A 22,192-nucleotide genomic window follows, 5' to 3' on the forward strand; every position below is an offset into this window, starting at 1 on the left:
TTTTTAAAAACCTCCAAGGAAGGAGAGCCCACCACCTCCTGAGGAAGCCTGTTTCACTGAGGAACCACTCTAACGGTAAGGAATCCTAGAGTTGGAAGGGACCTCCAGGGTCATCTAGTCCAGCCCCCTGCACAATGCAGGAAACTCACAAACCCCTCCCCCTCAATTCACAGGGTCCACATTGCTGTCAGGTGGCCATCCAGCCTCTGTTTCAAAACCTCCCAGGAAGAAGAGCCCACCACCTCCCAAGGAGAAAGCCTGTTCCACTGAGGAACCGCTCTCAGGGTCAGGAATCTCTTTCGATTTCATTTCAGCTCCGTGGCCCTGGCAGTCCTTTGGGGCAGGAGGTAGGAGGCCAGAGGGGGGAGCAGCACAGAGACCGTGGGCGCCCTGCTCCTGGCCCTCCCTCCCTCCGTGGGGCAGTCCTTGCTGGCAGGGGGCCGCCAGCCTGGTGGGGAAGAGGCCGCAGGGTCCCTGTGCAGAAGACCAGGGCCTGGATGGCTCGCTCAGGGCTGGAGGCTCCCCGCACAGAGAAAAGCAGCCCTCCAAGGAAGCGGCTGTTCCTGCCCTCTCTGCCAGCCCTGCCCGGGGGCTTCTCCTGGGCCAGGCAGGGAGATTCTCACAGGAGGGCAACCTCTTCTCCAGCCGCAGTCCCAAGGCAGCGAAGAAGCAGCAGCCCAGTGCTGGAATCGCCCCTGACGCCTCTGCCGGCTCTTCCTTCTGGGCAGGGGGCTCAGGAGTTCGAGGCTGCTGAGCAGGACTCAGTCTCCTCCCTGCTAGGGATGCCATCAGCCTCCAGGTTCGGCCTGGAGATCTCCTGCCCGGAATGACTGCAGCGCTTAGCTCCCCTGGAGAAAATGGCAGCTGCTGTGGAGGGGGGGGGGTGTCTCTGGCCTCCCCAGACTCCCTCCGCACATCCCCAGCGGTTTTCCAGCCTGGATCTGCAAACTTAACCCCCCCATCCCCTTCTGGTGGTCCGGAGGGGGGTCCTCCTTGGGAGGTGGTGGGATCTCCTTCCTGGGAGGTTTTTCAACAGAGGCTGGCTGGGTGGCCATCTGACAGCGATGCGGATCTTGTGAATTTAGGGGGAGGGGTTTGCGAGTTTCCTGCATTGTGCGGGGGCTGGACTAGATGACCTCGGAGGTCCCTTCCAACTCTCTGATTCTATGCCTTGGAAGCCCAGAAGTGTCCCACATCTTGCCTGGCATATTCCGGGAGGGGCATCTAACTTATCCTTCCCAGATAGTCACTTCCATGCAGGTGAGCTTGCTGCAGCGCCAAGCCCAGGTGAGGGAGAGAGGAGGAGGAGATGACAGGCAGAAGGCCAGCCAGGGCAAGGGGCTGCAGGAGCTCCCCCGGGAGAGAGTTGGCAACCGTCTCCCCCCCCCCCCAGCCTCTCTTGCCAGCCCCGCCTCCTCCTTCCAGCTGGGGGGGGGAGAACTGCATTTCCCAGAAGGCCTTGCAAGCCCCAGTCAAGTCAGCCCCGCCTTTTCCAGGGGTGGGAGGGGGAGAAGGAAATGGGGGCAATTTCTCCTCCCCCTCCCCCGCCTGCTGGGGGCAGGATCCGGCTCCGGCACCTTTGCAGCAGCTGCAGGAGGGCAGGTGATGGGATCTGGGGCGAGGAGGGGCGTGCAAGAGGGAGGGCCGGGGGGAGGAGAGGCTCAGCTCCTTCTGCAGCCTTGGAGGGGCGGCCGGGCTGATCCGGGGCCGCTTCTCTTTCTGCACTTCCCTGCGGAGAAGCGCTGAGGATCAGGCAGCCTGAAGGAGCGGGCCTCGGGGTTGCAAGTGGAGGAAATAGAACACAGTATAGGAGGGGTTTAATTAGGCCAGTTTATGTTCACAGAGCTAGAGGTCACTTTTAGAGCAGCACAGAAAGTCTCTGCAATAAAAAAGTTAAAGCAGAAACCTCTGGAAACACAATGTTGACACATGCAGGTTAATATACTAGATGCAGGTAGTCAGCCGTGTTGGTCTGAAGTAGTAGAACAAAATAGAAGTCAAGTGACACCTTTAAGACCAACTTAGTTTTGCAGAGCTGGACTTTATCCCAGCTATTGGCTGGGAGATCTAAGGAAGAAGCAAGAAAATACTGGATGAAATTTTATGCCTGGCTAGACACTCAAGACTCTTAAGATTCTCTGGTGTAAACTTTTCTCCATTTCCCCCCTGTATTTTATATTACAAAATTGCCTTTACTGGAATTGTCAAACTAATAGATAACTTAACCAAAAGATTTATAGTATACAATTTTAAAATGTTGATGATGTTTAGTATAGAGATAATAATATGGGACAATTTATGTAAATAAAGTATTGAAGATGTAAGCTTGTATTTTTTGAAGGTATCTTTATGCAGAATAAGGTTAAAATGTATTGTGCTCTCTGTTCTCCCTATCCCCTACCCTTACTCTTTCTGAAACAAAACTTTATAAAATGGAAGACCAACTTAGTTTTATTCAGAACGTCAGCTTTCGTGTGGATGCACACTTTTTCCGATGAGGAACCCGGTTCAGTGAGCAAAACCACACGTAGCTGGTAGTCAGTGGCTCAGAATGCGAAATGGTACAGATTTAAGATTCAGTGACAGAATAGTAAAATTATGTGGTAGAGAGTTGTTTAGAATGCAAAATGGTAGATATTTGAGATCCAGAGACAGAATAGTGAAATTATCTGGTAGTGAGTGGTTTAGAATAAAAAATGGTACAAATTCAATGACACAATGACAGAATAGTAAAATTAACAAATTGAGCAAACCTTTAATCTGAGTCGCATGAGCATGCAAAAGCAATAAAACAGTAATATGTCAAAATGTAAGAATGCCTGTTGATGACTATATTGTATTAAGCCTGAATGAAGAGGAAGATATACATATAACATCCAAATATTATTATCTCATTAATATACTAGACAGTCTTTTTACAATCAGGGTCAATTTCCCCCCCATTTAATTGGTCTAGAGGAAGAGAAGCCCAAGTTCATGCAGATTTCTGGATTTGTATTTCCTGGAGACTTTCAGTATATAATCAAGGGAGTGGGCGATGGGATCCTTTTCTTCTTGAAAGGACAGGAACGGTTGTTCACACGGGCCGTGTTCCCCTCTTCCAGAGCTCCCCGGTGTCCCTTGAGGAGGCGGCCATGTTCTTCACGGAGGAGGAATGGGCCCTGCTGGATCCAGGCCAAAGAAAACTCTTCTGGGAAGTGATCGAGGAAACGTACGAGACGGCCGCCTCTCTGAGTGAGGCTCTTTCCCCTTTTATTATGAACGCAGCAGAGCAGGGAGGGGGCGCCATCTTCCTTTGACCCTCTTGGTGTTTCGAACCCACTTCCCCACCTTTTCCTTTTTGTCCTTGTGGTGTAAGGCTTCCCCTCAGGGATGAGATGTTTGGGGAGGGACGGTGGCTCAGTGGCAGAGCATCTGCTTGGTAAGCAGCAGATCCCAGGTTCAATCCCCGGCATTTCCAACTGAAAAGGGTCCAGGCAAATAGGAGTGAAGAGTGAAAAACCTCAGCTGGAGACCCTGGAGAGCCGCTGCCGGTCTGAGTAGACCAGACTGACTTTGAGGGACCCAGGGGGGTCTGATTCAGTAGAAGGCAGCTTCAGAGGTTCTTTGGGTCACTGCTGGGAGGGAAGCTTTGTATTGAGCTGAAGAGGACAGAGATCATGGAAAGGGGGTGGGGGGATGAGAAAACAAGAAGGAAGACTGATTCATATGCACAGGAAGCTGCCCCACAAAACCACAAATGAGCAAAGAAATTTTCTTTCCACATTCTGAAGTGCCTCACTTTTTAAAATGCTGTGTTGGTGTTGCTGTTGCAGGAGACTACATTTCCCAGGAGGACTTGCGAGCGCCAGAGAGATCAGCCCTGCCTTTTCTAGGTGCCCCGGGGGCAGTCTTCCCTCCAGATGGAAATAAAAATATATGGAGTATGCCCTTCCCCGGGGCCTCTCTCCTTTCGTGCTTCCCCTGGCTGGAGGGAGAGCTTGGCCTTTGCTCGTCTGCAGGAAAGGTGAGTTTAGGGGTTCATCCCCAACTCTTGGGCAGGAACAGGGGAGGGGGGAGAAACATGCAGGAAGAGCAGTGGAGGAGGAAGAGGTGGCCGGAAGAAGCCCTGAGAGAGAGACAGAGAGACAGAAGCAGAGAAAGCAGAGAGAGAGAGAGAGAGAGAGGCTTCCTGCCTAAGATCTGTGGGGTGGGGTAGGAGGGTGGGGGGTGGGTTACTTGTGCTTTCACCCCCTTGAATATGTTCCCTACAGCCAGCCTGGGGTTCTTCTTATCCTTAACTCCTACATGGACCTCTGGTCTGACCCAGCAGGGCTCGTTGTCTGGTTCGGTGCAGTGGTTAAGTGTGTGGACTCTAATCTGGAGAACCGGGTTAGATTCCCCCCTCCTCCTCCACATGCAGCCAGCTGGGTGGTGTCACGTTCTCAGGGTGCAGGCAGGCAGGAGTCCACAGCCAGTCCAAGGTCAGAGTCCAGGAAGTCAAGCAAGAGCCAAGTCACCAATGCAGAATCACAAACCAGAATCAGAAGTCAGTGTCCAAAAGCCAAAAGGTCAGGGTCCCAAGGAAATCAAGCAGGGCAGGCATCAGGAAGGAGTGTGGATGCAAGACCGAGAAGAAGAAGAAGATTTTGGATTTATATCCTGCCCTATACTCTGAGTCTCAGAGCGACTCAAAATCTCCTCTTCCTTCCTCCCCGACAACAAACACCCTGTAAGGTAGGTGGGGCTGAGAGTGCTTTTACAGCAGCTGCCCTTTCAAGGACAACCACAAGCATAGCCACCTTCAAGAGGGGTTTAGATAAAAATATGGAGCAGAGGTCCATCAGTGGCTATTAGCCACAGTGTGTGTGTGTATATAAATTTTTTTGCCACTCTGTAACACAGAATGTTGGACTGGATGGGCCGTTGGCCTGATCCAACATGGCTTCTCTTATGTTCTTATATTCTTAACTCCTGCGAGAGCTCTGGCTGACCCAAGGCCATTCCAGCAGCTGCAAATGGAGGAGTGGGGAATCGAACCTGGTTCTCCCAGATAAGAGAGCTCTGGCTGACCCAAGGGTATTCCAGCAGGTGCAAGTGGAGGAGTGGGGAATCCAACCGGGTTCTCCCAGATAAGAGAGCTCTGGCTGACCCAAGGCCATTCCAGCAGGTGCAAGTGGAGGAGTGGGGAATCGAACCCGGTTCTCCCACATAAGAGAGCTCTGGCTGACCCAAGGCCATTCCAGCAGCTGCAAGTGGAGGAGTGGGGAATCGAACCCGGTTCTCCCAGATAAGAGAGCTCTGGCTGACCCAAGGCCATTCCAGCAGCTGCAAGTGGAGGAGTGGGGAATCGAACCCGGTTCTCCCAGATAAGAGAGCTCTGGCTGACCCAAGGCCATTCCAGCAGTTGCAAGTGGAGGAGTGGGGAATCGAACCTGGTTCTCCCAGATAAGAGAGGTCTGGCTGACCCAAGGCCATTCCAGCAGCTGCAAGTGGAGGAGTGGGGAATCGAACCCGGTTCTCCCAGATAAGAGAGCTATGGCTGACCCAAGGCCATTCCAGCAGGTGCAAGTGGAGGAGTTGGAAATCCAACCCGGTTCTCCCAGATAAGAAAGGTCTGGCTGACCCAAGGCCATTCCAGCAGCTGCAAGTGGAGGAGTGGGGAATTGAACCCGGTTCTGCCAGATATGAGAGCTATGGCTGACCCAAGGCCATTCCAGCGGCTGCAAGTGGTGGAGTGGGGAATCCAACCCAGTTCTCCCTGATAAGAGAGGTCTGGCTGACCCAAGGCCATCTCAGCCAGTGCAAGTGGAGGAGTGGGGAATCAAACCCGGTTCTCCCAGATAAGAGAGCTATGGCTGACCCAAGGCCATTCCAGCAGGTGCAAGTGGAAGAGTGGGGAATCAAACCCGGTTCTCCCAGATAAGAGAGCTATGGCTGACCCAAGGCCATTCCAGCAGGTGCAAGTGGAGGAGTGGGGAATCGAACCCGGTTCTCCCAGATAAGAGAGGTCTGGCTGACCCAAGGCCATTCCAGCAGGTGCAAGTGGAGGAGTGGGGAATCGAACCCGGTTCTCCCAGATAAGAGAGCTCTGGCTGACCCAAGGCCATTCCAGCAGCTGCAAGTGGAGGAGTGGGGAATCGAACCCGGTTCTCCCAGATAAGAGAGCTCTGGCTGACCCAAGGCCATTCCAGCAGCTGCAAGTGGAGGAGTGGGGAATCGAACCTGGTTCTCCCAGATAAGAGAGCTCTGGCTGACCCAAGGCCATTCCAGCAGCTGCAAGTGGAGGAGTGGGGAATCGAACCTGGTTCTCCCAGATAAGAGAGCTATGGCTGACCCAAGGGCATTCCAGCAGGTACAAGTGGAGGAGTAGGGAATCCAACCGGGTTCTCCCAGATAAGAGAGCTCTTGCTGACCCAAGGCCATTCCAGCAGGTGCAAGTGGAGGAGTGAGGAATCGAACCCGGTTCTCCCAGATAAGAGAGCTCTGGCTGACCCAAGGCCATTCCAGCAGGTGCAAGTGGAGGAGTCGGGAATCGAACCCGGTTCTCCCAGATAAGAGAGCTCTGGCTGACCCAAGGCCATTCCAGCAGCTGCAAGTGGAGGAGTGGGGAATCGAACCTGGTTCTCCCAGATAAGAGAGCTATGGCTGACCCAAGGGCATTCCAGCAGGTACAAGTGGAGGAGTAGGGAATCCAACCGGGTTCTCCCAGATAAGAGAGCTCTGGCTGACCCAAGGCCATTCCAGCAAGTGCAAGTGGAGGAGTGAGGAATCGAACCCGGTTCTCCCAGATAAGAGAGCTCTGGCTGACCCAAGGCCATTCCAGCAGGTGCAAGTGGAGGAGTGGGGAATCGAACCCGGTTCTCCCAGATAAGAGAGCTCTGGCTGACCCAAGGCCATTCCAGCAGCTGCAAGTGGAGGAGTGGGGAATCGAACCTGGTTCTCCCAGATAAGAGAGGTCTGGCTGACCCAAGGCCATTCCAGCAGCTGCAAGTGGAGGAGTGGGGAATCGAACCCGGTTCTCCCAGATAAGAGAGGTCTGGCTGACCCAAGGCCATTCCAGCAGGTGCAAGTGGAGGAGTGGGAAATCCAACCCGGTTCTCCCAGATAAGAAAGGTCTGGCTGACCCAAGGCCATTCCAGCAGCTGCAAGTGGAGGAGTGGGGAATCCAACCCGGTTCTCCCAGATAAGAGAGCTCTTGCTGACCCAAGGCCATGCCAGCAGCTGCAAGTGGAGGAGTGGGGAATCCAACCCGGTTCTCCCAGATATGAGAGCTATGGCTGACCCAAGGCCATTCCAGCGGCTGCAAGTGGTGGAGTGGGGAATCAAACCCGGTTCTCCCAGATAATAGTCCGTGCACTTAACCACTACACCAAACTGGGTTCCACAAGGTTACCAGGTCCTGGGTGGGAGCTATATGGGGGCCTCAATCAGCCTGCTCCCTGGGTGGCAGTGACTCTGCTAGAACTCAGGGCTGAGAGATCTGAAGCCTTGGCGTGCCTCATGTCTTCGCTCTGAAAGTTCTTTCCGGAGGCTGCTCCTAGCTCTTGAGATGGGAGGAGGAGAGCTTGGAGGAGATTGATCATCAACAGCTAACACTGGTGCCTAGAGAGCGATTGATGGGCCAGCTGCTCTTTGTTCAGCTGAGGATCTGGCTGGCAACTCTTCCAGGCCTGTTAACCCTTCCAGCTCCTCCTCGTCAGGGCTCCTGACAGGTGACCTGGGGTCAGTCACAAGTTCTCTCAGGGCTGTTCTCTCAAGAGCAGTTCTTTCAGAGCTCTCTCAGCCCTGCCTACCTTGCAGGCACAGCTCCCTCTATGCTGCATGGGGGGGGGGGGGCTTGTGCACAAATGTTTAACAGTATTTTTTCAGGGGATGTATTTATTCAGTTTTTTTGCCTTGAATCTGTCACTCACCAGCCCCTAAGGATCACACGGCCAGGGGAGAATCAGCCTTTGGTTGGTTAGGGAGAAGACAAACGGAAAGACATAATTTCCTTTAATTAGGGCAGTTTAGGTTAAACAGCTGGATGTAACCATTGGAGCAACACAAGATGTCTCTGCAGACAGCACTGTTAAAAGCAGAACTCTTCTCTCAAGCACTTTTTCTGTTTATTTCTGGGATTAAACATGCAAGATAGTATAATGTCAGCCATACAGTCAATTATTCCCCCCCCCCCCCCCATTTAACTGGATTCGACCAAGAGAAGCCCAGTTCTTTGCAATTGTCTGAGTTTATATTTCTTGGAGATGTTCAGAATATAATAACTGGCAGAAAGAGAATATAATAACTAAAAACAATATAATAACTGAAAAAGAAACTGCTCTGTTTTCCTTGCATTTGGTTTGATGTGTTGGATTCTACAATCAATTGATTGGCCGATGGGATTGTTTCTTGAGTGGTCAGAGAGCTGATCGAGAGGGCCATATTTTCCTCTTCCAGAGCTCCCCCGTGTCCTTTGCGGGGGTCGCCGTCTTCTTCACAGAAGAGGAATGGGCCCTTCTCGATCCAGGCCAAAGAAAACTCTACTGGGCTGTTATGGAGGAAATGTTGGAGACCGCGGCCTCTCTGGGTAAGGATCTTTCTTGCTTTGTTATAATCGCGGAAGAGAAGGGAGAGAGGAAGGGGAAACTTCCTATGACAGTCTTTCATTCCAGGGCACCCTTTCATGTCCTGTAGAGGAAAGAGCACGCTTGGGATCTTTCAGCGCCTGGAAAAGAAAGCATAAAATACTTCTATGCCGTAAAGAGAAACCTGTTGATGAAGCCGGCTCTGATCAGGAGAGATGGGCAATATCCAGTTGAGTTCCTGCTAGGAGAGCCCCATGGCCAGGGATGGGATTCTAGCAGGAGCTCCTTTGCATATTAGGCCACACCCTCCTGATGTAGCCAATCCTCCAAGAGCTTACAAAAAAGAGCCAGGTTTATTCGCACCTTCAAAGGATTTCTGTTGTAGTTTTTTCAAATTCCATTCCAACTCCTTGTTTAACAAATGTCTCATTTGTGCTTGCAATATTGCAGTCTCTCTTATAATTTTCTTTTTCCCTGGTCTTTTCCTCAGTTCCCCTTCTTTTTTCTTTATTTCCAACATCTGCTTTTCTCTTTTTTTTTATCCTTATTATTTAGTGTAATCAGTATCCCTCTCATTACAGCTTTGTACGTATCCCACACCGTCTGGAAAGCTATATCACCCTTATCATTTATTTGAAAGAAAGCTTTAGTTTCATTTTCCAGAGATGTCACTGTCTCTTTATTTTGTAGTAAGTCTTCATTTTATCTCCATCTTTTTAGTTTTCTAGACAGTTTTGTAATCCACAATATTGGGTTGTGATCTGCACCTACCTTCGGCAAGATCTCTATTTTCTTTGTTATAAGGCTTAAGTCTTTAGTGTAAGAGAACCCGCTCCGACATTGAGGTGTGGAAAGAAAGATTTAGGAGACAATAAAAATTCCGGGAGACGTCTGACTATAGGAAAGGGGTGCGCACAAAGGTTGAGAGGGCATCTGTAGTCTTAGAAGACTCCTCTCAGAAGACTCCTCCTGCCTTTGTCCGTCCAGCTTTTATTGAAACCATGACCTCACATCATTCCACCAACATTAGCCAATTAATTATATGTGTCTGGTCAACGTAACCACAGATAACGCCTGCGCAGATCACACAAACAGCACGTTTCCTTATCATAACATAACAAAGCTTCAATACATTACATTCTGTGGCGCAGTTAAATTCTCTGCTGTTAAAACTGAATCCCTACATCTCCTCTGTTTTTATTTATTTTTTCAACTATTAAGGCTAAACTATTAAACCTAAATACATTGATTAATGAAGGAATACATTGAATATAAAAACAAGTTATTAGTAATATGAATATCAAAGTCACTGCCATTACAAAATTTCCCAACTACTCCCAATTTTGAAACCAGGATCATATTTAACCATGGCTTCCTCTATAACCCTTGATTCATTTATAAAAACAACAAGATTGATTTAAGAAAGATATAAAGTCTCATTCTATAAAAATAGAAAATCTAAACCAAGACAATTCTAAAAAACAGTATTCATTACAAAATTCATTTCAATTAGCAAAGCAGCAATAGCTATTTTTAAAGCATTAGTAAATAGTTCTATATCTTTAGAAATGGTTAACAATATCAAATCATTGCTAACAAAAATCATAGTAAGAATAAAAACTTGCAATATCCAATAATACTATCTGTAACTTATTCAGTGCTTGCTTATACATATATATGTGTGTGAGTGAGGATTATATGATACCATAATATCAGAATGCTTAACAGTATAAATGTCATAAGGACTAAGAGCAATTAGAGTACATTTGCTTCTCTAATAAGAAAATAAAACCTTATAAGCACTATGTTTACAAACAAAATACACCATCTTTTAAACCCATAACTATAATTTTCAGTTGTTTCCACATTTGTCTTTCATTTCAGATTACATTTCCATCTCCAACTGTTACTCTTAACATTGAGATTACAAAAACAATCCAAATTCTTTATGCCATGGTTTGACACATCGAGCAGGGATCCATAAAACACCCTGCCACGTTGGGGGAATCCATAGAAATGCTTTCTTTAATGCTACTGCAATATATTCTCTTCCTCAGGTGATCAGGAGGACAGGACCTTTCCATTCAGGATAAGGAAACTTCTGATAGGTGACAAGTGATCTAGACAGATGTTCTTCTGACCTAAAATAAAGCTCAACAGGAATATGAGACCCTGTTATGGGGAATAAACAAAAATTTAATGCATAAAGCATTTTAGCCATGACTGTGGGAACAGCTGCTGTTGGAATCCCTTTCCCCTCCGTCTGGCAATACAATAGCGATATAAAGATCAAATGAGCTCTCTCCACAATAGCTTGACCTGTTGAATTGAAAGGAATACCATGAGTTAATTTTATTCCCCACAATTGACAAAAATCTGCAAATGCTATAGAAACCTAGCCAGGTGCATTGTCCATTTTTAAACATCCTGGCCTCCATAACTGCAAAAGCTCAAATACAATGTTGAATGACATGACATGATGTTTCTTCTTTCATGGGCATAGTCCAGATAAAACCCAAAGATGTATTTATGGTGAGATGTAACTTGTTGAGAGGAGCTAATGCTGACACAGGAGTCACATCCATTTGCCAAACCTGGTTGGCCTGAGCTTCTCGAAAATTCACTGCATCAAAAGAAAGGCTAATAGAAGTCTTACAATAAGAAAAACACACAGATACAATGTCTCCTGCTTGTAACATCGAGGTGAAAAGCATTCTGTGCAAGGTCTTTGCAGACTGATGGAATGCAGCATGTGACTGAATAGGATTGTCAAACAAGGAAAAAACATTATTCTGAAGAGATGCATCTGCATGTGCATTTTCTTTTACCAACATCCCTGGTAGGCCAGAGCAGGAACGAATGTGACAAAACTGAAAGCTCTTCTCTCCTGTAATAAAAACTGCAACTGACAAAACATTTCATACAACTCTTTGTCAATAGATGGAACCAAATAAAACAAAAGTAAATGCATCATTAATCTGAACACATATTAAGTATCTACTACAAGAATAAAATCATTATTTTTAAACAACTGAAATGCTAAAATTACAGCAGCCAATTTTGACCACTGGGCTGATGACTGTAAATCAGTAAAGTTCACTTCCCACACCCTGGAGATCCATCTGTAAAAAGAGTTAACACATTTTGCAAAGGGTATGGAAAAAAACACAAGTTAGTTTGTTAGTAAGACATTTGGAAAAACAACAACAAACATTTATCTTGGGGGGGGGGGGGTGTTACAAAGGATTGTTCCCAGAAAACCCTCAAAAGCTATTTGGAACTCTGAAGTAGTCTGCAACAACCTGTGAAAAGGGAAAATAAACAGCATTAATATCTTTTCCTGTTAACTGGATTGGATTACTTCTGGATTTAAAAAACAAGTCAGAGATTGCTATAATCTTTGAGTACAAATTCTTTGAAAAAGTATGTGGTAGATGAATCCATTCCACGACAGCAATTTCTTCAAAGGTAGACTTCAATCTTTTCTGCAGGAGATGAATGTCCAGCAAATGCTAAAAATAAAGGTGATAGTTCCATGGTTGTAGACGCTAGGAAGGCCTAGCCCAATTAATGTTTCCCAATGTACTTTGTAATTGTATCAATGTCAATGTCTTTTGGGAGCTGTAATTGTGGAAAAACTGGAATTAATGAAGTTGTGGAAAATTTGTGCCTTAAATACATATAAGGACTTTGACGTTGAATTTTTTCTGGTGCAATCATAAGGCCATATTCTTGAAACACTTGTTACTAAAAAAAAATCCATATGATGACTTAATGTCCACTTTCAGCCAGCAGAATGTCATCCATATTTCCAGTGTATAGGCAGGACATGTAATGACACTGCTGGATTTAATGATCCTTGGGCAGCTTGAATTGTAGCCGCCAGGAGGCAAGACCCCACATTTTGGCACACTTTGAGCATAGATTGAATATCAGTGGTTGGATTGCTGTAGATAGGTGTCAAAGCTGCCTTGCAATCCTCATTAGCATTTTCAAAAGCCAATTGCTTTCCAGCCCCAGCACTGTCAATCTGCCTCTGCACTGCCCTCATAAGTCCATTAACAGATTCAGCATAGGGTTCTATGGCACCTTGGCATGTGTTAGCAAAAGTAGCCAAGGAATTCTCATTAGCCTCTGGGATTTCTTTATAGGCCTTTGTGACAAGTGAGGACAATTGAGAGAGTGCTCCATCCGTCAGCACTGCCTGCTGTACGGCTGCAATACCAGGTACTGATTCCTCCAGCTCATTCAGAGTCTGGAATGTGTCAAATCTGCCACAAACAGCTAGCTGTCCTCCCACACTTGAGCCTTCTGGAAAAACAACTTCAGTTTGGCCTTGATGTTCTGTATCTGGGCCTCCTTGGATATTTTCATCCCCCTCCTCCAGCACAGCAGCTTGGAGATCTGTAGTTAATTGTGCTGGCCTCTGCATTTTTGGAACAAGAACAATGCTGTTGAGTAGCTGCTTATTCGACTCTGAGCCATCTGGTGATTTAGGGGGTAGATGAATTTCATCACAGCCAGAAGATGTAACACAAAACCCTGAAGGCGATGGTAGCAGAATCTGAGATAAGACGCCAGAAAGCATTGCTTCAGCCTCTGTCTGCTGATTAAATAGAATGTTGGTGGGCTTAAGTCCTTCTAAACAAGCTTTTACTTTGCCCCAGGTGCATAGAACTTTGGCTGTGATTTTTGGATGATCCTGAAAAGCATTCCCTATTTTTTGCCAGTCTTGTATATTTAAACTTCTACTCTCAGGAACACACAGACAAATATCTGTAATAGCTTTCACCAAATCAAAAACATCAGACTTTTTAACAACAAGTCCTTCTTTGGAAAGAAGACAGTGTAAATATTTTCTGAGGCTGGCTGGGCCAGCTGATAAGGAACAACCCATTTTTTCAGGGTCTGTGTGCTCTTTACTTGACAAATCACTCTCACTGTCGGGATCCTTGTCCGGATGAATGAAATGTCTTTGAAGCCCTTCCTCGGGCGGAGTGGAGTGATTTTCAAGCAATAAATCAGCCTGAGCAGCACTTAACGTAGACCCCATCTTCACTACAGTGTGTGTGTGGTCTAACTTGACAAGCCAACTCACCCCGGAACCTTGACCAGGTAAAATTCGACGTCGTTGCCCTCGCCGGGCGCAGGGTGTGAGTGATGATCAATAAATCAGGTTATCTTGTCATGCTATCTCTTCTGAGCCTCCCTGAGGGGCACCAAAATGTAAGAGAACCCGCTCCGACATTGAGGTGTGGAAAGAAAGATTTAGGAGACAATAAAAATTCCGGGAGACGTCTGACTATAGGAAAGGGGTGCGCACAAAGGTTGAGAGGGCATCTGTAGTCTTAGAAGACTCCTCTCAGAAGACTCCTCCTGCCTTTGTCCGTCCAGCTTTTATTGAAACCATGACCTCACATCATTCCACCAACATTAGCCAATTAATTATATGTGTCTGGTCAACGTAACCACAGATAACGCCTGCGCAGATCACACAAACAGCACGTTTCCTTATCATAACATAACAAAGCTTCAATACATTACATTCTGTGGCGCAGTTAAATTCTCTGCTGTTAAAACTGAATCCCTACACTTTAGTGCCCCATATCATATCAATTCTGGAAAAAGTGTTATGTCTTGCAGAAAAGAAGGTATAGTCTCTTACAACTGGATTAAACTTCCTCCATATATCTTCTAAGTTTTCTTGTTTTATCAGTTCAAAAAACGATTTTGGCAATTTCCCTTCTTTATTGTTGTTCTTCTTCCCAGATCTATCTAATGAGTTCTGGATTGTTCCATTAAAGTCCCCCATCATCAAAATTTGCTCATAGGTCACTTCATCGAGATGTTGTAAAATATTTTTTTTAAAAAATGTCTTTAGCCCCATTAGGAGCATATACTCCCAACAATAAAGTTTTTTTAGTGTTCAATGTAATTTCCACCGCTATATATCTTCCATCTGTCTTTAAATACCAATTTCGGTTCTAATTCTTGTTTAATATAAAAAATTACACCTCTCTTCTTCTGCTCAGCCAGTGCACAAAATTCTAGTCCCAATTGTTTATTCCATAAAAATTTGTAATCCTTTTGTCTAATATGCACTTCTTGTAAACAAACTATGTTACAGTTTTGTTTTTTAAGCCAATGAAACGTTGCCCTTCTTTTTTTGTGGAGAATTTAGTCCGTTCACATTCCAAGAAATCAATTTGTAATCCATCATGGTGCAAATTCCTTATTCTCTCTACAAAATTTATGCAGTTCTTCTGTACTTGTAATTGTGAATCTTTTCCCTTGAAGTTCAAAGCTCAAGCCTTCAGGTATTATCCATCTATATCTCATTCCCTTGTCACGCAGTTTTTCTGTTATTTTTTTGTATTCCTTCCTTGCAGTCAGAACTTGTCTCGGCAGTTCTTTCATCAGTCTGACTTTGCTGCCTCCTACAATCAAATTTTTCCCGTAACTTTTATTCAAAATCCTCCCCACCATTTTTCTTGTATTGAACCTTATAACCACATCTCTTGGCAGATTACTCTTTTTTGCATAGAGCGAATTTACTCTATACATAGAGTCATACATAGTTCTATTTTCTTCGGGATCCTCCTCCAAGAATTCTGCAATTATTCTTATTATATATCCTTTTAGGTCATTTTCTTCAAAGCCAGTTTGGTATAGTGGTTAAGTGTGCGGACTCTTATCTGGGAGAACTGGGTTTGATTCCCCACTCCTCCACTTGCACCTGCTGGAATGGCCTTGGGTCAGCCATAGCTCTCTTAGCTGGGAGAACCGGGTTTGATTCCCCACTCCTCCACTTGCACTTGCTAGCATGGCCTTGGGTTAGCCGTAGCTCTGGCAGAGGTTGTCCTTGAAAGGGCAGCTGCAGGGAGAGCCCTCTCCAGCCCTACCCACCTCACAGGGTGTCTGTTGTGGGAAGGAAGGGAAAGGAGATTGTGAGCCGCTCTGAGACTCTTTGGAGTGGAGGGCGGGATATAAATCCAATATCTTCTTCTTCATCATCTTCAGGTACACCTCTCAAATGAATCTGTATCTGCATCAATCTGTAGTAATGCATAATCACCTTTTCTTGTAATTTTAGCAAGGTGGAATCATGTATTTTCACTTTCTCTTCCACGTCATGCACAGTTTTTGTTATTGCCACAGTCTCATTTCTAATACTCTCCATTTCTTTTTTTAATTCTTGTTTAGAGTCCTCAATATCTTTCCTTATTTGTTTTTTAGAAGCATTAATCACCTTCATTATCCTGGCTTTCATCGCCTCTAATTGAGCCTGCATTTTCTCTGTTGAAGCAGCACAGTTTAATCTTGGCTCTGACATGAAAAAAAACCTCAAAAAAAATTTTTTTATCGCCCCAATTTAGTCCTGAACCATCAAACTCAATACAATAGAGCGTGCTCTTCACAATAAGCCCAGTTTCCCCATTCTACACGCCTCCCAGGCTCAGGTATTGAAGGCTTTTGTTTCTTATGGGACACGTACCGCTTCTATTATTTTGGGCTGCTGAAACCCGCTATGTTCTCCCCACCCCTGGGCAGTCTTCGCAGTGGAGGACGGTAAGCAGTGGGGTGCCGCAGGGCTCGGTACTGGGTCCCATGCTCTTTAACTTGTTCATAAATGATTTAGAGTTGGGAGTGAGCAGTGAAGTGGCCAAGTTTGCAGATGACACTAAATTGTTCAGGGTGGTGAGAACCAGAGAGGATTGTGAGGAACTCCAAAGGGATCTGTTGAGGCTGGGTGAGTGGGCGTCAACGTGGCAGATGTGGTTCAATGTGGCCAAGTGCAAAGTAATGCACATTGGGGCTAAGAATCCCAGCTACAAATACAAGTTGATGGGGTGTGAACTGGCAGAGACTGATCAAGAGAGAGATCTTGGGGTCATGATAGATAACTCACTGAAAGTGTCAAGACAGTGTGCGTTTGCAATAAAAAAGGCCAATGCCATGCTGGGAATTATTAGGAAGGGAATTGAAAACAAATCAGCCAGTATCATAATGCCCCTGTATAAATCGATGGTGCGGTCTCATTTGGAGTACTGTGTGCAGTTCTGGTCGCCGCACTTCAAAAAGGATATTATAGCTTTAGAGAAGGTGCAGAGAAGGGCAACTAGAATGATTAAAGGGCTGGAGCACTTTCCCTATGAAGAAAGGTTGAAACGCTTGGGACTCTTTAGCTTGGAGAAACGTCGACTGCGGGGTGACATGATAGAGGCTTACAAGATAATGCATGGAATGGAGAAAGTAGAGAAAGAAGTACTTTTCTCCCTTTCTCACAATACAAGAACTCGTGGGCATTCGATGAAATTGCTGAGCAGACAGGTTAAAACGGATAAAAGGAAGTACTTCTTCACCCAAAGGGTGATTAACATGTGGAATTCACTGCCACAGGAGGTGGTGGCGGCCACAAGTATAGCCACCTTCAAGAGGGGTTTAGATAAAAATATGGAGCAGAGGTCCATCAGTGGCTATTAGCCACAGTGTATGTGTGTATATAACATTTTTTGCCACTGTGTGACACAGAGTGTTGGACTTGATGGGCCGTTGGCCTGATCCAACATGGCTTCTCTTATGTTCTTATGTTCTTTTGCAAGCCTGACTCATATTCCAGGTCTGTAGGATTATCTATCTTGTCCACATCAACAATCTCTGGATTTCAGTGTTCCGATCCCTGGATTTAATTGTTCCATATTTTTAATCTATTTTATTTAATCAAAATATTTCAATAAAATTCAAGATTTTTACAGCATTCCTTTTTCTGTTCTGTTTTATGTGTTGCCTAAACGTCCTCTAGAAAGTTTGTTAAGCTGAATGGGAGCTCAAGAGCAAGCTTCTGTAAGAGTGGAAAGAAAGAAATCAGCTCCTCCTTCCCTTGGTCACCCCTTTCTTCTTTTTCCAGGTCATCCTGATGTGTCTTTAGATATTGCTGAGGTTTTTGCAAGCCCTTGGCTCTGGTTATAGAAAGCACCATTGACTACTGACCTTACCTGCTAACTGGTGTTTTGTAACTTTTTCATTCATATATGATTTTGGTCTCTCTTTTGCAGTTGCAGATGTGTTTGAGAAGGAATCAGGAGGGAGAGTTGTGGGAAAAGACAACAACATACAAGTGGAAGCACAATCTGGGGGTCAAGCGGTACCCAAGAGACATTGCAGAAAGAACAAGGAACGAAGACAGAAGCAAAGGAAAGAATTGGTGGTCTGTCAGAGCAGAAAGAAGCCTGAGGTCTCAGCCCAAGATGAAACACAGAAGAGAAAGAAAAGGCCTAATGGTACCATGAACCAGAAAGGGTTCAACTGCCAATTCAGTGCTAAAACATCCCAAAAAGTTCCAGCATTCTTGAAAAGGCATAAATGTGTGGAGTGTGGAAAGCGCTTTTCTCAGAGAAGCAAGCTAAGGGTTCATGAAAAGATTCATACTGGGGAAAATCCATATAAATGCTTGAAGTGTGGAAAGTGCTTCTCCCAGAATGGCAGCCTAACTGCACATCAGAAGATTCATACTGGGGAGAAGCCATATAAATGTTTGGAGTGTGGAAAGTGCTTCTTCCAGAATATCCATCTTAGGACACATGAAAAGATTCATACTGGGGAGAAGCTATATAAATGCTTGGAGTGTGGAAAATGCTTCTCTCAGAATTGGGAACTAAATAAACATCGAAGGTTTCACCAAGAGGAGAAGCCATATAGCTGCTTGGAGTGTGGAAAGTGCTTTTTTTCTAATGTTCAGCTAACTGTACATCAAACAATTCATACTAGGGAGAAGCCATATAAATGCTTGGAGTGTGGAAAGTGCTTTTCCCTCAATGGCAGCCTAACTGCTCATCAAAAGATTCATACTGGGGAGAAGCCACTTAAATGCCTGGAGTGTGGAAAGTGCTTCTCACGGAATTCCAATCTAAAAGTGCATCAAAAGATTCATACTGGTGAGAAGCCATTTAAATGCCTGGAGTGTGGAAAGTGCTTCTTCCAGAATGGCAACCTAACTGCACATCAAAAGATTCATACTGGGGAGAAGCCATATAAATACTTGGAGTGGGAAAAGTGCTTCTTCCAAAATGGCAGCCTGGCTGCACATCAAAAGATTCATACTGAGGGGAAGCCATATAAATGCCTGGAGTGTGGAAAGTGCTTCTCTCGGAATTCCAATCTAAAAGTGCATCAAAAGATTCATACTGGTGAGAAGCCATATAAATACTTGGAGTGCGGAAAGTGCTTCTTCCAGAATGGAAGGCTGGCTGCACATCAAAAGATTCATACTGAGGGGAAGCCATATAAATGCCTGGAGTGTGGAAAGTGCTTCTCTCGGAATTCCAATCTAAAAGTGCATCAAAAGATTCATACTGGTGAGAAGCCTTTTAAATGCTTGGAGTGTGGAAAGTCCTTTTCCCTCAATGGCAGCCTGACTGCACATCAAAATATTCATACTGGGGAGAAGCCATATAGATGCTTGGAGTGTGGAAAGTGCTTCTCTCAGAATATCCACCTAAAGACACATCAAAAAATTCACACTGGGGAAAAGCCATATAAATGCTTAAAGTGTGGAAAGTGCTTCTCTCAGAATGGCTCCCTAAAAGCACATCAAAAGATTCATACTGGGGAAAAGCCATATAAATGCTCAGAGTGTGGTAAGTGCTTCTCTCGAAATTACACCCTAAAAGAACATCAAAAGATTCATACTGGGGAGAAGCCATATAAATGCTTGGAGTGTGAAAAGTGCTTCTCCCTCAATGGCAGCCTAACTGCACATCAAAAGATTCATACTGGGGGGAAGCCATATAAATGTTCAGAGTGCGGTAAGTGCTTCTCTCGGAATGACACCCTAAAAACACATCAAAAGATTCATACTGGGGAGAAGCCATATAAACGCTTGGAGTGTGGAAAGTGCTTCTCCCAGAATGGCAGCCTAACTGCACATCAAAAGATTCATACTGAGGAGAAGCCATTTAAATGCCTGGAGTGTGGAAAGTGCTTCTCTCGGAATTCCATTCTAAAAGTACATCAAAAGATTCATACTGGTGAGAAGCCTTTTAAATGCTTGGAGTGCGGTAAGTGCTTCTCTCGGAATGGCAGCCTAACTGCACATCAAAGGATTCATACTGGGGAGAAGCCATTTAAATGCCTGAAGTGTGGAAAGTGCTTCTCTCAGAATTCCAATCTAAAAGCGCATAAAAATATTCATACTGGTGAGAAGCCTTTTAAATGCTTGGAGTGCGGAAAGTGCTTCTCCCAGAATGGCAGCCTAACTGCACATCAAAAGATTCATACTGGTGAGAAGCCTTTTAAATGCTTGGAGTGTGGAAAATCCTTTTCCCTCAATGGCAGCCTGACTGCACATCAAAATATTCATACTGGAGAGAAGCCATATAGATGCTTGGAGTGTGGAAAGTGCTTTTCTCAGAATAGCCACCTAAAGACACATCAAAAAATTCACACTGGGGAAAAGCCATATAAATGCTTGAAGTGTGGAAAGTGCTTCTCTCAGAATGGCTCCCTAAAAGCACATCAAAAGATTCATACTGGGGAAAAGCCATATAAATGCTCAGAGTGTGGAAAGCGCTTCTCTCAGAATTCCAATCTAAGAGCACATCAAAAGATTCATACTGAAGGGAACCCATATAAATGCTTAGAGTGGAAAGTGCTTCTCTCGGAATGACACCCTAAGAACACATCAAACGATTCATACTGGGGAGAAGCCACATAAATGCTTGGACTGTGGGAAGAGTTTCTCTCGGAATGGCCAACTATGGTCACATCAAAAGATTCATACTAGGGAGAAGCCATTCAAATGCTTAGAGTGTGGAAAGCGCTTCTCTCGGAATGACACCCTAAGAACACATCAAACGATTCATACTGGGGAGAAGCCACATAAATGCTTGGACTGTGGGAAGAGCTTCTCTCGGAATGGCCAACTATGGTCACATCAAAAGATTCATACTAGGGAGAAGCCATTCAAATGCTTAGAGTGTGGAAAGTGCTTCTCTCGGAATGACCACCTAACTACACACCTAAGGTTTCATACTGGGGAGAAGCCATTTAAATGTTCAGAGTGTGGTAAGTGCTTCTCTCGGAATGACACCCTAAAATTACATCAAAAGATTCATACTGGGGAGAAGCCTTATAAATGCTTGGAGTGTAGAAAGTGCTTCTCCCAAAGTGGCCACCTAAGGTCACATCAAAAGATTCACACAGGGAGAAGCCACATAAATGCTTGGAGTGTGGGAAGTGCTTCTCTTTTAATGGCAGCCTAAGAGTACATCAAAAGATTCATCGTGGGGACTTCTGGTGAGGAATGAGTGTGGGCTGAATTGAGGAACGACACGGTCAAGAGTCTAGTTTGGAGGAATCCCCCAGCTGTTGATTGATCTCTCTGGGTCTTAAGAGATGGTGAAAAGCTGGCTCCTTTTGTCCAGCATCAGGAGCTCCCCGGGTTTTCCTTGTTTTAGCTCAGGGCTAGAGTCCTGGAGATGTGAGATTTATGATCCAGCTCAGAGCCCTGCCAAAGTCTTGGGGGGGGGGGGCAGGGAATGAAGCCTGTCCCTTCCTCCCATCCTAAACTTCAAAGAAGTGCTCTAATGCTGTTGATAAGGAGTGAGTTTCATCTCCAGACATGTTGGTGGGGGAAAATAAATCTCTCTCTTACAGCACTTTCCATGTAGTTGGTTTTCTGAGACTCTGGTGCAAGAAGCATTTTAACAAAATGTTATTGAGGAATTCTGAAAACAAAACATTGACTTACCTGAAGGTTTCTTCTCTTCGGTGGGGCAAAATCATCCAGTTATTTTTCCCTCCCCAAGAGGCTGTTGTTACGCCTACTTGAAAGGTTGGCTCTTTTTTCTTTTCTTCCCCTTTTGCATGGTTGGATTAATAAAGTTGTATTACTTGGTTAGTTCCTTTTCTGTGTGGAGTTTTCAGTAGTTTGGGGCTTGGCTATTCTATGCCTGGGAAGGACACTCCCCCCCTCCCCCCCGCCCTGTGATCTGGAAGGCATCCCAAAAGTTTGCACAGCCCTGCCTGGAGCAAGAGGGGGTGTGACTGTGGATAACTTCCCCCACCAGAGAAGAAGATGGACATATTGGATTTATACTCCACCCTTCACTCTGAATCTCAGAGTCTCAGAGCAGCTCACAATCTCCTTTATCTTCCTGCTCCACAACAGGCACCCTGTGAGGTGGGTGGGGCTGAGAGAGCTCTCCCAGAAGCTGCCCTTTCAAGGACAGATATTCAGAGCGGCCTACAATCTCCTTTATCTTCCTCCTCCACAACAGGCACCCTGTGAGGTGGGTGAGGCTGAAAGAGCTCTCCCAGAAGCTGCCCTTTCAAGGACAGATATTCAGAGCAGCCTACAATCTCCTTTATCTTCCTCCTCCACAACAGGCACCCTGTGAGGTGGGTGAGGCTGAGAGAGCTCTCCCAGAAGTTGCCCTTTCAAGGACAGAGTCTCAGAGTGGCCTACAATCTTCTTTCCCTTCCTCCCCTACAACAGACACCCACTGAGGTGTGTGGGACTGAGAGGGCTCTCCCAGAAGCTGCCCTTTCAAGGACTGAGTCTCAGAGCGGCCTACAATCGCCTTTCCCTTCCTCCCCCACAACAGACACCCAGTAAGGTGGGTGGGGCTGAGAGGTCTCTCACA

At 45.7% G+C, this 22,192-nt stretch overlaps 1 protein-coding gene across 1 annotated transcript; it reads left to right on the plus strand.

Moving 5' to 3' along the window:
• The first annotated feature begins 1,254 nt into the window (after window positions 1–1,254).
• On the plus strand, window positions 1,255–21,447 carry LOC132571027 (zinc finger protein 665-like). The gene is made up of 6 exons (XM_060237658.1): window positions 1,255–1,287; window positions 3,105–3,234; window positions 3,816–4,006; window positions 8,422–8,551; window positions 17,606–17,694; window positions 18,289–21,447. The coding sequence occupies exons 1-6, from the start codon at window positions 1,255–1,257 to the stop codon at window positions 20,212–20,214; spliced, it is 2,499 nt and encodes an 832-aa protein (XP_060093641.1). The 3' UTR covers window positions 20,215–21,447.
• The last annotated feature ends 745 nt before the right edge of the window (window positions 21,448–22,192 follow it).

Source organism: Heteronotia binoei, chromosome 5, assembly GCF_032191835.1.
Source record: "Heteronotia binoei isolate CCM8104 ecotype False Entrance Well chromosome 5, APGP_CSIRO_Hbin_v1, whole genome shotgun sequence".
Lineage (NCBI taxonomy): Eukaryota > Metazoa > Chordata > Lepidosauria > Squamata > Gekkonidae > Heteronotia > Heteronotia binoei.

Coding starts and splice junctions, on each gene's coding strand:
- LOC132571027 (XM_060237658.1), top strand. CDS start 1,255: ATGCAGGTGAGCTTGCTGCAGCGCCAAGCCCAG. Junction 1,288..3,104: donor TGCTGCAGCGCCAAGCCCAG/GTGAGGGAGAGA, acceptor CCCCTCTTCCAG/AGCTCCCCGGTGTCCCTTGA. Junction 8,552..17,605: donor GGAGACCGCGGCCTCTCTGG/GTAAGGATCTTT, acceptor TCTCTTTTGCAG/TTGCAGATGTGTTTGAGAAG.